General features: G+C 46.9%; 1 protein-coding gene across 6 annotated transcripts in view; it reads left to right on the top strand.

Moving 5' to 3' along the window:
• LOC128880948 (protein Tob1-like) overlaps window positions 1-15,916 on the top strand; it is a 78,201-nt gene extending 62,285 nt beyond the window's left edge. For all 6 annotated transcript variants that reach the window (XM_054131544.1, XM_054131543.1, XM_054131541.1 and 3 more), the window contains 2 exons: window positions 1,212-2,144; window positions 2,451-15,916. In XM_054131544.1, coding sequence (XP_053987519.1) covers window positions 1,414-2,144; window positions 2,451-3,090 — 1,371 coding nt within the window. In that variant the 5' untranslated portion in view covers window positions 1,212-1,413 and the 3' untranslated portion in view covers window positions 3,091-15,916. The remainder of the gene's footprint in view (window positions 1-1,211; window positions 2,145-2,450) is intronic.
• Window positions 15,917-20,640: the final 4,724 nt, after the last annotated feature.

Here is a 20,640-nt window from a genome sequence, read left to right on the forward strand (position 1 = left end):
AGAGCAAGGAAAAGAAAATGGCGAGAGATACAGCGGGGAAAAAAGGGAGAATCAGGGGTGGTTCGAGAAAGAGCGAAGCCGGAGGGGGCGAAGGGAGAAAAGCAAAGAAAAGCCTTTCCCTCTCGATGTCATTCGGGTTCAGAGAGCAACTTCCGCAATTGCGACGAGATGCCTCTGTATAAGATGGCCACTCGGCAGCGCTAAGGGCCAATCCCTTTTATTGCCGTTCGTTTCACGGTAATCGCGTAAGTAGCTGAATATTCCGTTGCACCGATACGCGACCAAGGATTCCGGAAAACGCGTTTTGAATTAGCCTGGGGGCTGGAGAGCGTTTTATCCTTCGACGAGGCTTTCGAGAGACTTTTATCCACTCGCTCGGCCGGAAATAAAGATCTTGAGAAAGTCACAGTCGATGGAGTTGGAGTGGTTCCGTCTCGATCGAGTAGTTCCTTTCGATCGAGACACGCGTGTCGCCGAAATTTTCGACGGGAGTTTGACTTTTGATATATGCTTGGACAGAGAGAATGTGAACTGTTCCGTATAGACAGTAGCATGTAAATAAATATGGTAATGCGAGGGAATGGGAATATCCGTTTCCAGAGAAGATCTGTTTAGGATGTCTTCGGGTCGCGAAGAGTCGAAGTTGAAAAAAAAAAAACCTTGACGTAAACTACCGTCGAGGAACCCTTTAACGAGAGGCTGAGAATTTACGATTCCGTCGCGCATAATCGAGTTGCAAATTAGCGACGAAATAAACCACCGAACAGACGAGGGTTCGGACGAGAGCTCTTTGTCGGAGAGCGCAGGAAGCCCGAGAGGGCATTATGCCGCGCGAATACGTCGAAAGCGATTGGCTCTCGTTCGTCTTCTTTGGGGCGGGGGCTGAAACCCGAAGGCGCCAACCCGAAGTAACCGGAACCGGCGTTCCGTTTCAATGCGCGATCGTGAAAAGAGCCGATAACACGGGCTCCGAGTAAAAGCAAATGCCTTTCGAAGATACTGGCTGGGAGTCTTTTAATGTGATTTTGCACTTGCAGAAAGCCTCGTCCAATAGCGATAGGGCTTCTTTGTGCCGCGAGTAGGGGATTTTTATACGGGGACTCTTTTATTAAAATGGTTCTCCAAGGGTTATTCGAACCTTTCAATATGTCGACAGACCGATTACGATGAAAAACGCGTACCTAACGAACAACGTTCTCGTCGTGTTGCAGATCCACGGATTCCATCGAGTTCGAGCGTGAGTCCCTGGCAAATATCACCGCAGCCAGAGCTTCGAGCCGTTGCCTAGCGGCTTTATCCTCGAGGACCAGGCGGCGTTCGTGGCAAGACGGCCGATCGTGCGAACGTCCTCGGTAATATTCCGCGGCTGCCACGACCAGCAACAGCCCGAAGATTCTCCCAGCAAAGGCCAAAATGCACATCGAGGTGCAGGTGGCGCTCAACTTCGTGATATCGTACCTCTATAACAAGCTGCCTCGCAGACGGGTGAACATCTTCGGCGAGGAGCTCGAGAAAGCCCTGAAGGACAAGTTCAAGGGTCACTGGTACCCTGAGAAACCGTTCAAGGGATCGGCGTTCAGATGCTTGAAGACCGGAGACCCGGTGGACCCCGTGTTGGAACGCGCCGCGAAAGAGAGCGGCGTCCCGATCCAGGACATCCTAGAGAACCTTCCAGCAGAGCTGGCCGTCTGGGTCGACCCAGGCGAGGTGAGCTACCGCATCGGCGAGATGAACGCGGTGAAAATCTTGTACTCCGAGACAGGCGACCCCCACGACGAGAGTTCGGCCGATCGCGAGGTGACCAAGACCTTCAACCCCGAGGCCCAGTGCTTCAGGCCCATCGAGGCCGTTGGCACGTCCTTGGGCGGGCTCAGTCTCAGTCCCAAGTCCACGTCGCCGTTCCCCAGCTCGCTTGGCAGCAACGCGAGCAACGGCTCCTCGAACAACCAGCAGAGCGGCCACGGATCCGGTTCCTCGTCGGCGCCGTCGCCGACGCCCATCAACAACTCGTTCAAGCGCTCGCCTAGTCCTGTCACAGTCTTCATCCCACGCACCACCGCGCCGCTCACCTTCACCACCGCCACCTTCGCTCAGACAAAGTTCGGCAGCACCAAGCTGAAGACCAGCAGCAAACGCGCCAACAGGTTGGTAACAAAGTTCGTTTCTTTTCAGTCTCTTCTCGTCTCTCGGTATCCGTTAGCTTCCACGAGCATCGAGATATTAGATTGGTAAAACATTAATGTCGATTAATATCGACCAACCTAATATAAATTCGTCCGACGGAGACCGGTCGCAATCCCACGCACGAATAAATTCGACCAACCCACCGCAACCGTTCCACGCACCACGCGATTCACCGGACTTCCCTGCTCTTTATCCCCTGACCGCAACACGCGGTAGCAAACAATCGAGCAGGCAAATGAACCACACCGTAACCTTCCTGCTTTCAGAATGTCCCCCACCGAGTTCTCGAACTACATCAAGCAGCGCGCCATGCAGCAACAGATCCACCATCACCATCACCATCAGCAGCATCAGCAGCAACAGCAACAGCAACAGCAGCAGCAGCAGCAACAACAGCAGCAGCAGCAGGCTGCTCCCGGTGGTTTGCCGGTCTCGCGGAGTTCCCCGCGCAGCCGCAGCCTGTCCCCGGGAAGCATAGTCGCGGGTGCTGGGCAGCAGCACACGGATCCGAGCGCGTACTTCTTCCAGCACGGGCCAGCCGCCTATCACCCTCAGTTCCCTCATCGCAACATCTTCGACTCGTCGAGCCACGGTGGTTACCTGTCTGCCGATCTCTACACGGGCGCCAACTTCCCGTCGTCCTATCTCGATCCAGCGACGATCGCCGGCCACCAGTTCTACGGTGGCAGCGTGAACGGCACCAGCAGCGCGGCAGGCAGCAACGGGAACTCTCACAGCGCCGGAAACCTCGGCCCCGTCGGCTCCGCGGCGACGAACAGCAACGTGAACGGCGCCGCTCAGCAGCAAGACAAGACAGCGTTGGTCGAGGGTCTGAACAACTTCGGCTTGGGCTCCGTGGCGTCGTATTCGGCCAGCCAGTATCAGCACCTCCTCGTGGCCAATTAGTTCCCCGCACGGGTCGAAGCCGAGCGAGCAGCGCGGCTCGAGTCGTGCCCCATCCTCGGTGCTGCTTTGCCAGAGAGGCGGGACAGGAGGATCAGAGAGACGGAAACGCCCTTCCAGTCTCTCCTACGTCGAGACGTCGTCCAAAGTCTAGGTTCCGAACCCTGACACACCCGATCCGCTTGCACCATCCGGGGGGCTTCTCGCCTAGAGGAGGCCGTCGACTCCTGCTCATCCTAGTTCCAGCTGTCTCTCTCTCCAGAGAGTGTATCCAACAGTCGCCACGGTAGCTCCGATCACCCGAACGTTTGGTCATCGACTTCATCGGTTTCGACGACTCCCCGTTTCGCGTTCCATCCGTCTCGTCGTTGCGAGAGCCGGCCACGCGTACCCGCGATCGTGGCAGGCTGCCGATCTATGGACAGGCTCGCATCGTAACACGTCCAAAAATCGGATGGGGAGATAGGAGATCGGCAACCTGCGGCCACGCGACTGCGGACGAGGATTCGCGGGAGAGGGAAAGAAAGAGCGGGAGTGAAAGAGAGCGTGTGCCGAGGAATGCGTGTAAAACGTTTGCGGACGAGTAGGAGCGGAGAACAAGGGAGGAGAAATTTTTGACACGACGGGGACTCGCGAAACGCGAACCACCGACTCAACCGTAGAGCTTCGCGTGTACGCTAACGTTCCATCAACCGAATGATCGACGGACCCGATCGCGATGGCGCCCACGGTCGCCAGGTTCGAATGGCTGCTCCAGTTGGCTACCTTAGATCGGCCACTCGAGACCAGTCGTTTCGGTTCAGAAATCGAACGACGCGCACCCACACCTGGGACAGCGAAAAGGCCAAGAGATACAAACGCATACACACATTCGGACATCCCCCTACACACGCATACATACATACACACGCGCGTACACAGACATACGACACGGAAATCACACGCAGAGACGAGAACACACTCACCGTTCACCTGGCGACGAACACATATAATTAATACGTACACACCAACCCCCTCGTGGGCCGACTATCATCGGGACACCAGAGGGGACGGGAGGGGTGAAAAGAACACTTTCGCGCACGACTTCACCAACACGTACACAGATATTACCAACGTGTAATAATTTATTTTTTCACTGGTATAGTCGGAGAATTGATAATGAATATATCTGTAGAGCCTATGTATTATATTCAAGAATAATGCACTCACTTCACGGGTTCTCGCGAAACGGTAGGAACTACTTGTGAACCCGAGCTACAGAAGCGTCGATGAATCGCGTTCGAGGAATGAACGCGACGACCACTCCGTACTCTAGAGCGTTCGCGAAACAGAGAGAGGGAGATAGAGAAAGTGAGAGAGTGAGAAGCGACTCGTTCCCTTGGAACCCATCAGCGAACAGACCAGGACCAGCGGAGACGAACGAACAACGTCTTTCTTGAACGATCGCGGGGGTGAGAGAGGACGAAAGCACTGCTGTCCAAGCTCTGCTCCGACCCCCCGGGTGATTTCTTTGTCGATCGAATCGCAGACGATACACGCAGTTCCATACCGTTTGGAAAACTCGTCCTCGGTACGATTTTACATTTTATTTTTATAATAAATGCAGTAGAGAGTAGGGGAGAAAACACGGGGGAGGAGGGAGTAGAAAGGAAAAGAGAATGGCGGTGTGTTCGTAGAGGAACGAGAGCTGGCTGCGTTGCGGGTCCTCCGAATCAAGGATTAACAGAATTTTGATAAACGGCCCGATCATCCGACGCGTCTTTCCGAGAGTCGCTTTGAACGATGGTAGACAATTTTGCGTATTATTCGTTGCTTAAGTTATACGAGAATATAGTGTATTTTACGGTGTACGAAACTGTAATCCTTTACATTTTGTAATATTATAATAGTTTACTTTATATTTAAATTCTTAGTTTTATATTTAATTCTAAGACTTAACGTAAGAGACGTTTTTTATCTACTCGTGAAATTGAAACACAATTGTCCATACCTTTTCGAAGACTCAATCGCTACGCGTCGATCTCACTTTTGAATCTTTTATCGCGTTATCGTGCGTAAGATAGCGATTACGATGTTGCCAATAACGATACACTCGGAGTACGCAGCTTACTAAAAACTAGAAAACCTAAAGCTTTCGTCGGACTATTAACGAAACAAATCGAGAACGTCGGTGACCGGGTTAGCGTCGAAATTTCGCATCCGAATGAGTATTTCGCGCATTTTTGGGATATCTTTTGATCCAGAGCTAATCCCCTGGCTGAACGTTTTCTTTCGACGCGGGTTCATGGGGCGTCGCGACGACTCTCTCGAGTACTCCAGCTATCGGACAACGCACCATCTGCTCGTCCAAGTTCGCGACACCAAGCCGGTGGGTGAGAGTTTCCGAACTTTCCTAATTCCCGTGCTATCGAACAAGCTCTTCGGTTTCTCGCTAGCCCATCGATCCTTGGGCTTGGTCGAGGCTGCCTGTCCGAAGTTAGGCGCCGCTTCGTCCACGCGTACGTGCGCGACGCCTCGAGATCGTAGGTACCATCCACACCGCAGAACCGAGGAGAATGTCCCTGTATTCTCCAAAATCGTTGAGCAGAATTTTCGGATTACTATCCAATCAAAGGAAGACGACTAGTAAAACTGCTGTCGAAAGAAGGCAATTTACGAGAGAGGTGACTCTCGCGAGCGTCGCTCAGGGGCATTCATCGAAGCTTCTAGCAGCGCGAAGAGAAACGGGGACGTCACGATTAGCCACGAGTAGCCCGCAACCAGCCAGTCCGCGTTCGCCAGTATAATTAGGTGATTACGTTATTAAAGACCGCCGTCACTGTCCTCGACGGACAGAACACGACCGCGCCAGTGACCCAAAGACTGGAGAAGATGCTCCGTTCGAGAAGTCTCCACGGAGAACGACGAGACGAGGTTTCCAGGTGAACGACTGTCGAGCCGGCTGTTCCCCGAATAAGTACCGTGGAAGTTCCCATTTGGAATCGATCTTCTGGTCTCGGTCAGGTCGTTCGATACAGGATACTTTTAATACTTTATCGCGAATAGTTCAAGTACAAGACCCCTAAACGAAGCCATTTTTCAGAAGGTGCCAGTCAACGATTTATTAGAAATTACGTTCCTGACAAATTTCAGACCCTCCTGAAGAGAAAAACGCCTACGCAAAGGCTTCCTAACTCGGACCGAAGAGTCCTCGGTTCGTTCGGGTCTCCTCGGAAACGTCCAGCTCGACAGCCAGCAACGATCGTCCCGAAAAATTCTCCTCGGTCTCGGTGACCGTCGGTACATCGTTCCATCTCGAACGGTGATGCCCTATTCGGTCGAAGGTCGGAGTCTGTCCGTCGAGAGGAAGACAGCGACGACGGACGGAGGTGCCGTGAGCCGCGGGCCAGGCACTAGGTGCTAAGTATTAACAAAAAAAAAAAGTGTTTATCTTGTCGTCGTGGGACAAACGTACGGAGTACGCGCGGCCTGGAGACTGTCGACGAGCTCGTCCGCAGAGATATAAATCAGGGTTCCTTCGCGTATCGCTCGATCCCAGCTCGATCCAAAGCGCGCAAGTGTCCTCTCTCCTTAGGACTAGTTTCTAACCTTAGCGTGACTACTTCGTATCGTGTAAGTGTTGTAGCATAATTTTAGGCGTGACCGTTAATCGTTCTTTCGTACGAATTTTTATATAGCCCGTTTTGTATATGATCGACGCCGCACACATGGCAGCTTCCGTACAGCTGGACCGCGATCCACGGACGACGCCGGTCGCGGTCGTTGCGCGCCGGATCGAGACACGGGGATCGACTTGCGATCTGGAAGGGTTGTGTGTTCAATTACGATTCTGGCGAGCCTGGCGTTGCTGGAGCCTCGATTCGGAGCCCCTGGAGAAACTTGCATTTTTTTCGAAAGGATCGTCCAACCCGACGATTTCCGATCCAGCGACGCCGCGGCTCTCTCCACAGGATCCACCAGAGACGGGGCAAACGTCTAGACGAGAGCTGACGAACAAATTGATAGACTTTGAGTGTTTTCGTTCGTCTGTCGTTGCGAAGACTTCCCTGTCTCTGGGATCCAGCGATCGGACGCTGTTAGACAAATTATTAGGCCGAAAGTTGACGAGCATAGAGAAGACCGACGAGACGAGCGAGTCGGCAGGACGGGTCTCCAGTCGCGCGGGGGGTGCTAACACAAGTTTTTAACTGCGGAACTAATAAGGGTAGACGGGGGTGAGAGACACGGGATTAGTAGGCGTGAGGGGACGAGACGAGAGGACAGTACCCTTTAGTAATATCTAAACTTAATTGTAACTATTAACGATACGTACGACTGTGGTAGCTATGCTAGTACCTGCTATTGTTAAAGAGAGAGTGGCGGGAGGAAGGGAAGTCGATGAAGGGGCGAAGGGACGATAATCGCGACTTTAGAGGGGTGGCTTCGATGTCCATCGGTGGAGTGTTGCGCAGTGTTTCCTCGTGCAAAGGTGTCGGCAAAGTAGACCAATTGCTGTGACCAGTTTCGAGGAAGATGTCATGGCCTCTGTGGTTCCACAGACGTGGTTTCAGACTTTGTTTTTAAATTGAATCGCTATCTACAGTAACATCGTCACCAGCTTTGCTTCAATAGCCTTTGCACGGAAACACCCTGCGCCGGAGTTTTGCAAAGATCGTAGTTCGACGGACCATCCGTCGCGATTAGATCGTTTTCCCCTGAAAGAGGAAATAATGGACACTCGAAGGGTCACGATCTGTTTCGAGACGCGGAGACCCACCCCATCGAGAGAGAACCTCCAAGCACCGATTATTTTTTTAATCTTTGTAATCGAACGGAACACGGCTCGAGCCAGCCGGGAAGGATTCTCGACACGATCGAAAGATCCCCAGAGGTGATCTCTCCAGGCGGTGGTCTCTTCGTCGCGACAATGGCCAGAAGGGGATGGACAGGGGAGGAGAGCAAGCGTTGCAATAAGTTGCGAATCAAACGGATCTCGGCTTGAGACGAGAAGCTCAGCTCAGCGATGAATCAAACACACGATGTATACTCTTTTAAGAAAACCAAAAAAAAAAAAAATGAAACATGGGACGAGTCGTGAGAGGGCGGAGAAGGCACGGTCGGAAAGGGACGCGATCCGATGGAGATATATACTGATAAGAGCATACATTGAGATACACAAATGAAAAACATATAGTATTATATGATTACAATACGATTGTAATGAACACTTTGTAAGCGAAGAAACAAAAAAAAAAAAGAATTACGCATAGTTTTCCATAATCTGTAATGGATGTATTCGTTCAAAAAAAAAAAAAAAAAAAAAAACCGAAGAGAGGAGGTTAAGGTTAAACGAGAAACAAAGATAAGTCACACTATACAGACACACACGCAAACACACATATTTACACGCACACGCATACGTACGTACACAGAGACACACGTCACCGACAGACACGTATACGGAAGTTCGAAGTATACACGGGTACACGACACAACAAGAAGTAAATGAAAAAGAACAAAAACAAAAAAAATATATGACGATGACGATGTTGTTGACGACGATGAATAAGTAAACGAAGTAACATGACGAAGTAAACAACGGTAATCTGTCTCTTTAAAGTATCATGTGTCTATAAACTATAGCAATCGATATTGTCTCTTTAACCGTAAATGGAGAAACAAGTAACCGTGGTAACGTAATAATGTCATAGCGATAACCGAACACTGCAATATTAGATATAATATATATTCATACATTTAGAGAGGTGGAAGAGAGAGAAGAAAGAGCTATGGGAAATAAAAATGAATTGGGAGATGCGCACGGTTCCATGCCGAGAAAAATGAAAAATAGACATAACTGACGGAAAAAGGGGACCGTCGCGAGGGGAAAATTCCCGTTGGGAGGGGAGGGAGGGGGGACGATCGAAGGAGCGAATGAATAAACGTCTGAAAACGAAAAACGCGGGAAAGGGCTGTGCGCATGCACGTGTCGAAGAACGGAAGCGAACGAACGAAACGCGCGAACGAAATAGAGCCGAGCATGGTCTCCAGGTACACTTTTAAACGAAAAAAAAAGCCGTTTCACGATAAAAGAAAAAAAAAATAGCAAAGGAAAAAGCAAAACGAAAAACCGAAAGGAAGAGAACAATATATATACGCGTTCTGTGTATCGGACACACTCGAAGCCACACGCAAACATGTACACACACACACATACACACACAACTGTACACGCACACAACACGAAGCAACAGAAAGAAAGACCCAAAAAAAAAAAATAATAAAAAAACCTATCGATTACTCTACCAAGTAATGAATTAACAAGAGGATGATAATTAGATTTGTAACTAATTACATATATATTTTTCAATACTTTAACTACTTGCTGAATGTAAACTATATACATACAATTATATATTATATATATTATATATATATTATATATACACACACGTACCGCTTAGAGCTGTACCTCGGTTCCAGCGCGCCGAGTACCGTGGCTCGTCGACTTTCGCTCCTCGAGAGGGAGAGGGACGAAATCGCGAGGAAGCAGATTAAATCGAATACCAAAAATAGTATCAAAATTAATTTCGATGAACTTGTCGGCCTTTTCTTATCACCGAGAACCCGTTAAGGGTTGATTATCCATCGGGCCATACAGAGAGACGATTCAATTTGCGGGTAACGACCACCGCGCGGATCTTCGTTTTTGGACAGCGTCTATCCGAAAGTATAGCGACTAATATAGCGAAATAAATGTTGACTCCATTTTCGTAAAACGTAATTAAGTTATCTGTTAAGTATAGGACAAGAAATTCCTCTTGTTAGATCCCCTCTTCGGGAGTGGCAAAACCCATGTCTTTAACCGTCTTGGTTTTCACTTCGTGGACTAGTCCTTACCATGTCAGTAAGGAAACGACGTAGCGGTTGCGAAATTGAACCCACACGCGTCTTCTTCTGCATCCGAGTGATCCGTGACCACTGCGGCGTTGTCCACTACCTCTTTAGAGGCTGTATCGTTCGATTTGATCTGATCGTTTTTGGTGTCCACGGCACGGTCGCCCCTAGTCCAACAACCGGAGAAAGGCTGCGTAAAAGTAGCCGTAGTTGGTGTTGATATCAAATTCCGCTGACATTCCTGGTCTCCGTGTACCGTATAGTTCCACGGTTACGGGCACAACCGCCCCACAAGTTGTACCGACGCTCACATATCCGCACAGTTCATTGACTGCCTCCAGGGTATCGTATCTCATGGTTGATAGGTCATCTTGATCGAACCAACGAGCCCAGATATCGCGAAAACTAGCTGATTTCGCTAGCCACTTTGTTAAAGGTGGCAAGAGGTTTCGGTCATTTCTCCATCTACGACTTTTACTGGAAGCACGTCGCTTCTTCGTCGATCCTCCAAGTTCTCTAGATCTCGTGGTCTTTAGTCCGTTGAACTGTAAAGGTGAAAATTAACGACAGGTACCTACCGTACGACACGTTTCAGCCCACGAATTGAAAGTGAAAGCTCTGTATGGCGATTGTTTATTCTTCGCTCGAAATTGTTCATTCGGACAAGAATTTTGGCACGCCTCCGGGTGACAGATCGTCAGTCGACGAGTCAAGTCTCGATCGCGCTGAAGGGGGGCGAAGTGAATAGCCACGTCCCCCGGGAGAGGGAGGGAAAGATCTACGCGAGAGAAATGAACCTTTTTGTACCCCACCCAAGTCACACTCTCGGTGTCGAAATGGTAAAAACAAAAACAAGCAACTATGTTACTCGTGTAAGTGCATCCTAAATGTAACTGTTACGAAAAATGCCCCTTCTCCGAAGCCCCACCCCAGGCCCCAGTCTTCATCGTTTCGTACGTAGATAAGAGGGATGAGAATTAATAAACGAAAGCGGCAGAGAAGCGACGAACGAGTGTGTTCGGTGTGATTTTACGAAAGAAAGCGAGAAAGTGTGGATTCGCGTCGCGGAGGAACGATTGGTTGGTTCGCAAGCGGGGGTCGCGACCGTTCCAAGCGGCGGCCCCCGCTACTTTTTTTCGCGGCTTTCTTTCAGTTCCGTTCGCTGAAACGATTTTCTGCGCGCCTACGTTTCGCATACCGTGTGTCGTTTTACATCGTTACGTGTACGCTTGTGTCGGTGAGAGTGCAGCGTTGGGCAGAGCGTGATCCACGATTACGATTACCGATTCATCCGACAACTACGAGTGATTATTAGAGAAATGGTCGCAAAAGTAATCACTGCCCAACTCTAAGCGAGATCGTGCGAAAGAGTGGATGAACGTGTAAACGAAAAAATGAAGTATGAGAGAGACCGAGCGAGAGACAAAATAGTACATGCATCGGATGCGTGCAAGCGAGACAAAAAACAGCGAGACACTGTACGCCTATATATGTATATCTGTATATAGGTCCTTTTTCACCCGCTACCGTTGTTTCCTTTATACTACTTCTCCTTTTTCATTATTACTACTATTAACTGTTAAGAGTATTGTAATCGAGATGTATTTTCTGTTGGCTTTAGATTTTGTTCCTTTATTTTTGTACGAGAACCGTTTTACCTAGAACCGTGTGCGTATACGCTAAGAATAACTTTTTTTCTTACCGAGGATCCCTGGATCCGTGGTCTGGATCCTGGCGATCCATCGATGGCGCGATCGTCGCTGATGGTCTGCGTCGAGACGCTCGGACGATCAACGACCATCGCCCACGTCCCGTTAGCCTTAAGGTGACCGATTTTAAATATTTTTTTCTTTGTTCCCTCTATTATTATTATTATTATATTTTTTTTCTTTTTGATAGTTTGTTATTGTTGTTTTTTTGTATGATATATGATTATATACCAGCGTGCAACGCGCCTCCAGATAATATAATATATACCGCTATATTATATATACATATACATATACATATATATATATATATATATATTTTTGTTAATAATACAGTGGTTTGATAAACTACAATGATTATTCTGTTGTAATAGATTTGTTTCTATCTCTTATGGTCCGCGAATGCGTAATTAAAATATACATATATGTATATATATATATATATATACATATATATTAAAAAAATGAAGAATAGAACACGTACATATACAAGATATGAATTTATGTATAGACATTATACATACTTATATGAATATCGATTCTATATATACATATATATATATATATATACATATACATACACACTGCTACATTATATTTTGTTTAAAGAGGAGATAAACCAAAAAAAAAAGAAAAAGGAAAAAAAAACACTAAATCGAGACAGAGTAAGAAATTTGCGAGAAGAAAAATGTCGCATTTTCGGGTGTTGTTACTCGTCGATGAAAACGGGAATGAAGAGTGGAGAGTGAAGAAGTAGCGAGAGAGAGAGAATGACAAAAATTATAAGAAGCGTTTCTTGAAATTTTTCGAACGTCTGGGACGTCCCCTCGACCGGAAGTAAAACATACACACAAAAAGCGGGAGAAGAATTGAAAACAAAACGATGGTATATATATATATATATACCACGGGAAACGAAGCGAACTGTTAAACAAAAGAAAAAAAACAAAGTGTGACAAAAAAAATGATGAAACTCGCGTGTAATATACTTATGATATCATTTTGTAAATTATTTTTTGTATTTTTATATATATATATATACACACACACATGTATATATATATCTGAATATCGAAGCATACAAGACAACGCGGAACAGTGTTTGCACGCACGAATAGGAAGATAGAGAGAGGGTGAAGAGGCCGGAAATAGAGTGCGTGAAAAAAAAAATGTTGGAAAGTTGATACTTAGATAAATCAGGCGTGGAAAACGAGGGTGAAAGATCGTAGTGAAAGATTCGAGGGAAGAGAAGAGTATACGTGTGTGAGAGAGGGAGAGAGAACACGATAACTTCGTGACGCATTGACAACACTGACGATACTTAAACCGATCGTTAATTAAAACAAACAAACAAAAAAATCGTCCTTTCGTTGATCGAGAGCGGCGCCAGGAAGATGCTGTTTCGACAATTAGAATGAAAAGACATAATCGCGTGCGCGAATTGCGCTTGTATGCGGTCCGTTCGTAAAAGAAGCAAACGTGTACACATACACATATACACAGACACATACACGCGTCGTATGTACGTATCCAAACACATTGTGTTAATTCGACGCAGCAGTCCCGAAATGAAATGGATTTTTGTTCCCTATTATTTGTACCTTTGTATTGTATTCTGCAGCTTGTCAGTGCTTTGTTTATTATTACTATTTACTATTAGTACTACTATTATTATTAATATTATTATCATTGCTATGAAATTTTTCACTATTGTACTCTGCCGACCTTGTTTTTCGTACCACTCTATATATATACATATATATCTTCTTTCTTTTCGTCTCGTTAGACTGTAACCAGGGACGGGCAAAATTCTTATGGCGGATTAAAAATGTCGAATAGCGAATACAAAGTAAGTATCAATCTATTCGAGTAAAATTTTGCCCGTCTCCTATCGTAACGCATTCGCATAGTAGTGATGTTAGCACGTAATAGACACTCGATTGCCTCCAAAGAGGACTCGGTGTACCCGAGCCGACTACGACAGTGGCAACCTCGCAGAAACAACCAGTTTTAGTCGTATTTACTAACCGGAACCGTGTTATTATTCTTTAAAAAGAAAGTCGAAACAACGTACGACGTTTGGTCTCTCTTCGAGGGGGTGGACAGATTTCGGAGTACTCGAAAATCTTTTATAATTTTATAGAAAACGAAAAGACAGCCGATTCTGGGGCTCGAGGCTTCGGAACTCGATACAGAGTAACAACAAGCATTTTTTTTATGAACAATACACCGCAGGTTCTTTGTTGAAAGCATTCGCTGGAGTTCGACCAGAAATTCGAAGAACCATAATCGGGGATCGTCACCTCCTCGACGACAGGGTCGACCGATCGGACGTGCACACGCGTCGCGTCGATGACGGGCCTCATCGCAGGATGAGCTATTCAGTCCTCACACTTACGGGGGCCTCAAATAAGAAGGTAGTTCAGAAATCGTTACGCCTTCGTAATCGGTTCACGAGTTCGTACAAAGAGAATCGCTGCGTTTCCTTCCAGATTTGGTAGCTAGATATAGTCTGAACTTTCTACCGAACATATTCGTTTCCCGAAGCAACTTGTGTTTACTAATATATCGATGGTCCCCGGACAGGTGTGGGGCCTCTAAAATATAAGTGACTCAGGCCTCTATCGATCTCTGAGAGGTTCCTGGTCGTAAACACGGATGGGCAAAATTCTTATCCGGATAAAATAAAGCGGTAGCCTCTGTTTTTATTCGTCGTCTATCATTGAAATAAAATTTTGCCCATCTCTGGTCGAAAGTAATCGAACCCACGCGCCGTTCCGTATAGTGTTTCGCCTCCATCCTTAAGTCAGGCACATGGCTTTCTTAGCTGGCTGCGGAGATCCGTCGAGAAGTTTCAAGAAAATTTCGTTTCGCGCGTAAAAGAAACGAATGACAGAGAGAACGAATGTGGAAAATGATAAGCGTGAAGAGAGTAAGGGAGAGCATGACGTTTCCTGCTTGCTTGCGTGAAGTGTGCGTGCGCCAATCGGAGGGAGCTTTTCTGTTTCTGGTGAGGACATTTTTGCTTATGGTTTTCTCATGCAAGTACGGTGGGACGAGGGTGGCGCCGATCAAACACGCTTCCTGGATCGAATCCCGCGTCTGTTTCGATCGATATCGTGGGCCAGCGACTCTCTCGCGACTTTGGACAGAGTCCAACTCTCGAATTTGTCTCGGGGAAAGACCGAAGCGTCTCTAAAAGGGAATTAGATAATCGAACGAAGATCGATTTCGAGTGAAACTCGCGAGGGACTGTTCCAAAGTTGACAGTCTTTCGGAGATAGCGTAGTCGACCTGCAACAATTTCTCAAAATCCAATTTCGATACTTAAGATACACGATGCTGTACTGTTTGTACTTTTTAATTAGTTTTCGAGCAATTTCTAGGAAAATTGTTTTCCATTGTACTAATATTCTCAGCTAAAGTATTTTTTCCATTAAAATACTTGGCAACAGAATGGATTGAGAAGAAGGATAGTTGGTAACCGATCAAATTACGTTATTAGACGTCGAGAAATAAGAGGAAAATTAACCTAGGACAAGTACGAATTTTCTACGAGGAGAAGAGAAAATCGAGTCGAGAAGAACGGGTTCAGGCTCTGCCCCGGTGATCGATAGGCAATTTATAAATATAAGGTTGGAGAGGGTCGCGACGGCCACGAGCTTCGAGAGATCCAAGATCGGGAGGATCGACAGCGACGATCGAAAGGGGAGGAGATCCAGGAGGCCGTCGGTGAGGTCAAGGGGAGGGCGCCTGGTATTAGTACACATTAGTTTCTTCGATAGGAGGCGCCCAATTAGTTGTTGGAATTCTGTAGTCTAGGCGATAATTCTCGATATAGTTCAATGTTGTCGAGTTTTTATTAGTTGAGCGAGCGAATGCGCGCGATCTTCGTCGGAAACCGGAAACGAACAGCGTAGGTGCACGAGGAACGAGGTATCGAATCGATTTCATTGAACGATGCGATCCCCACCTAGCTGGATCTAAAGGGAATTGTGTTCCTGTAATTTTTGGTACTTTTCGAGTAATATATGATAAATAAAATAGTAAGCAGTATATCGAATCGTCGTGCTTGGTGTGAGATGCTCGAAGATCGAAACGGAGCAGAAATCTGTTCCCGATCTAGAGCTTTTAATCTTTAAGTAGGCACGCTCATATTTGTCACAGTCTGTGCGTTGGGCTCCGCCCAACTCCCAATTTATATATATATTTTTTAATTGTGAATAAATAACATTTTTTCCTTATCTTCGTCGTGTAAGTAGTGTATTTCATTTGGTTTCACCTTCAATGTATATTCTCGAGTCGAATTTACAAGCTTACCATCCGGTAACTCGAGTTTCATTTAGAATTATATTCTCACGAGTGCCAAGAATGACCGAAACATTTTCCAAATTTTTCCTGACGAACCGCTTTCGAGTTCCTTAACGCAGAATAGAATCGATAGATACAAATAAATGAAGAAAGAAACACTGGCAACATTTTCGCAACGATCTCTAGAACATTTTATTTCAACGAAAAATGGCGTGAAGGAGTCGAATCGAATCGTTCCCTGACCCGACTTCCGGTTTCCTTCGAGACCCAGCGACTCGACTCCGCGAATCGATGTGTGGTTAAATAGTCGCGACGATATCGAGTCATTAGGTCCGTTCGGAGTATCGCGATTGCGTCGAGATGAACTCTCAACCAAAAGCAGACATCTCTGTGTAGCGCCTCGTTCGACACGCGACCGCCGATCGCCACCCCGCGAGCCTAAGAACTACCCCTTCATCCCTCTCGAGCCTCTCTATCCCTCGACGATGGTAATCCCCAAGGATGGGCAAAATTCTCATCCAGAGAAAAATTCTAAGGATAAACGATCGTTTGTTCGTTAAAGAATTAAAAATGAAACGTGTCACGATAGACCCGACACTAAACTGCTTTTGCCCATCTCTGGTCACTTCGCGTTGTAGAAATCGTAAAAATGCAAAAAAAAAGATGTAAATAAGAGGAAATCGAGAACGAAAACGTCCAGGGTGTTTCGAGGGCCCTTGGACGTTCTAAGGGCGGAACTCGGAGGATCGTGGGGTGGCGATCTGGAAGGGATAAAGAGTGTGTGTGTATGTGAGAGAGAGAGAGAGAGAGAGAGAGAGAGAGAGAGAGAGAGAGAGAGGGTGAACAAGAGGCGCGTCTCTGTTGCACGGTCGCTATCCACGACGTGTGAACGTTAGATGAAACCTTTATCTATATATTTGCCACGATATTCAATACGTGAATGAGTATATCTATTAAATAATATTGATATAAATACATAGATACAGAGAGAGCGTGTAAGGGAGAGTATGCCCGCGCGAACGACAGAGAGAGAAAGTATGGTAATATCATGAAATTATTATTCTTTGTTACTTCTTTATAATTAAAACAATAAAAAAGCTGCTGAATAAAAATATGCCCAACGTTGTTCGTTATTTCTGCCTCGGGATAAGATCGAAAACTCGCTGGGAGCAATGGCGGCTCGTTTCGGGGCTGAATCGAACCGCAACGTTCCGATCAGCGAGCAGAAAACACATAGAGAAATTTATTTCCGTGCGGATGAAACGCTTGCGACGGTATCGCGCGCGCGTCGCATTAATTCAGTCGGAGATCGACGCGCGATACGTATGGGGATGATAGTTCGTTAGAGCGAGATCTAATCGTTTGGGTCGCGGCGGGTTCGTTGAAATATTTTCTGGCCGCTGTTTATATTCGCGACGCCGTTTCACCCGTCAGCGAAACGTGGACTATCAAACGACGGCCACGTAATGTATTTGCGATAAATATTTATTTCAAAAGGTGGCTGCCGTATCGCGATGAGAGGCCGTTCGAATTCCATTGCAGCGTGTTTATTAATAAATTTGGTCCAGGCTTAATCAGTGCGATGCAGAGAGAGTAGGATTGGAAGAAATGTGTCAAAACGGGAAACTTCACAGTCTAACAAAGGTAAACATAAAGATTGGAGTCTCGTTTCTAATGATTTTTCGCTAAACGACAATTCGAGCTGTCGTGTGTTTTATTTTCGTTATCGGAAGGTTTTATCCAGACAAGAGATCGATCCACCTTTAGCTCAGGACTCCGTGGAGCAATTTATGTAACGCGAATCGCTCGACCTTGAAATTGGAGAACTCGCCAGATGCGCGAGCGGTTCTCGCGGCCATAACTCCTCGCTGTCGATCGTCGTCTCTATGGTTTCGCGTGTTTACCGCGTTACGTAAAGCCGATTCCGTCGCAATTGGATTGCTGCGACCGGTTCGCCGATGCCCTCGAAGTTCGGCGTTTCAGCGACGAGATTTCGCATTTTTCATCTAAGCTTATCTCTGTCGAGGACTCGTCCACCTCGCGACACGGAAGATCAAGCAGAAACGATTTAACTTTTCATCGAACGATCCATCGTTTACAGTGTCTAGCAAGCTTCGAGTACTACCTACAGATCTACGAATCAGCTTAAAAGCGTGATTGCAAAAGCAAGATACGAAGCAGCCGGTTCGCTTAGAGAGGTATCGTAAAACGATCTCGCGTCTCGGCTTACTCTCGGGTTCGATCGTTTTCGACCGATGGATTAACGATTTCGAAAATCGAATACGAGCCTTTGCGGAGAAAAATCTGCACTCGATACTTCCACGAACTCGACGAGATTTCAATCAGCGGTTTCGTTCGTATTGAGAAGCTTTTCGGGATAACGCGCGTGAAACGAAGAAGAAAGCTCGTCGCTGGAAATTGAAACGATCACGTGGAATAATAGTTCACCATGAATCGAGCACGACAAGCAATGGGAAATGATCATGCAATTGCGAGGAGGCTGAAGTGCGTGTGCATCGCCCGGTGATGCATTGAGAGCGAGGTCGTCCAAGTGTCGATCGACAGATATGAAACTGGCGTAATGTCGGCCGTTTCAATACTAAATTGTTTATTTGTTTGCCCGGAGTTCCAACGCTGTGCCAAACAATTGTGTCGAGCATCGTTAAAAACAATTATTGATAGTACTTTAGATACACCCGAAGATATAAAGAAACTTTTAACCATCCCAAAATCATAAGGATATTTATCTGATTGCTCCAAGTGGTCGAGAAAAGGGAAATTCCTGCTGGGAATAAATCAATTCGGAGTTTATGATAATTATTCCCTCCGGAGTGACCGTTTCCATGGAAGTCGCAGATCTACTAGTCAGAAGTAATTTCGAAGAGAAAACCGCTTCTTCCGAATAAGGAACAAAACTGTACACGCTTCGAAGGAAATCGAGAACACATCGTTGGAACAAAACTCGCGTCTCAATGTCACCGTGGCTGACAGAAAAAGAAAAGGCCACGCGGGATACGAGAATAGTACATTGGATTTCCAGCAAGGAACGAAGATAATTCGATTAGAAGTCAGCGACCATGACCAAGTTTACGGTGCACGGTATAATTGCCGATCGCATTATCGAGTGTCAGAAGGTAGCTCACGCTGAAAATCTGCGGGTTACGATTCGCGTGTCGCAGACACGCTAATACGATTTGCAAGCAATGACTAGTCTGAATCATGACGACTGCCGTCGAGAAAAGCAATTTCGAAGTAATTTTCTTTAAATGTTCGGAGGTAGTAGTCGAGCATTGGAAGAACCATGATTTTAAGGTGCGATGAAACGAACTATAGCTTTATTCATTATAGAGAGATAACTCGGGTCGATGTTATGTTAATATTACAGAAAAAAAAGAAACGTGGACAATACGCGACATGAAGAAGAATAAATAAGCGTGATCCAGGGCGAATTACCGTCATTAGGCCTCCAATTCAGAACCGATCTTGGACCGATCTGTTGAGAAACGCGAGGAATCTCGATCGCGAACCGCGTGTCGCCTGTCCGTCCTTCGACAAGGATCCAGGCTTCCACAGAGAACACGTAAGCGCGTGTGTCGCAAGCGGGGTTTCACGCTACGCATGATCAACACTCACCTTGTCACCGTATCGAATGACAGAGCGAGGAAAAGATGTCAGAAGGACTCAGAAAGTCTGAAAATGGAACCGAGATTGAATTTTTTGCGTTCCATCTGTGTCGACACTGGGAAGTTCGAGTACTCCCTCTCGTAACGCCGCGACATGTACTTTTTGTTCTGTCACAGTGCAACCTTTCCACCGTTGGATTAATCGATGAGAATCGATTTTACTTACTCGGCTTTAACGCCGAGTTTCCACCCCCGAGGAACGGATATATATCCTCGAGATCCCTCGTGTATCCATTAAAATAATTACGAAGCGTCCTGCGCGTGACCAACAGAGTAGACATTTTTCGTCGAAAGACTAACCTACCATTTGCCCAATTATGTTAGCCACAGAATCCACCGCTTTGCCCCGCATTCGTCATCATTCCGCGTCCTTTCGAGGACCGCTGTTGCGATCCACCGAGGGCCTTGGATCCCCGCGACATCCCTAATCAATTAATTAGGCGGCGAGTCGGCGGCGTGTCATTCGAGGGTGCCTAATTAATCGATTAAGTCTCGAACAGCACAGCCACCGGTGTGTACACGATCTTAACGCTTAATGTACTGTTGTATCATGGTCAACGATTCGGTCCAGCCGGCTCTTCGGTATGCTTAGAACGAGCGTCACGGTTGGCCGTTCGACGGCGATCCAGGACTCGCGGCGCGTTGATCGATCGATCGACCAGCGTGTCCTGTTTCCATTCGGTCTCGCCTCGGCACGATCGACGGTGACGTAATCGTGTTTCACGAGCGGTCAATGTTGTCTAAATCGCCTCTTTGAACCACGGCCTACAGGTGATTTCCATCGAATGCGTTCAATCTCGATTTCGAAGTTTGTTCTTTTATGGTCGGAAGTCGCGTCACTGCGTCGGACTCTTTTTGGAGTTATAGACGAGGGACGAAATGAAATGATCGCGGTTATCTCTACTGCTACCCGTAGAATCGCGACCAGCAGACTTTCAGGTGTAGACTGCCTGTCTCTTAAACGAAGAAACGAA

This window comes from Hylaeus volcanicus, chromosome 8 (genome assembly GCF_026283585.1).
Source record: "Hylaeus volcanicus isolate JK05 chromosome 8, UHH_iyHylVolc1.0_haploid, whole genome shotgun sequence".
NCBI lineage: Eukaryota > Metazoa > Arthropoda > Insecta > Hymenoptera > Colletidae > Hylaeus > Hylaeus volcanicus.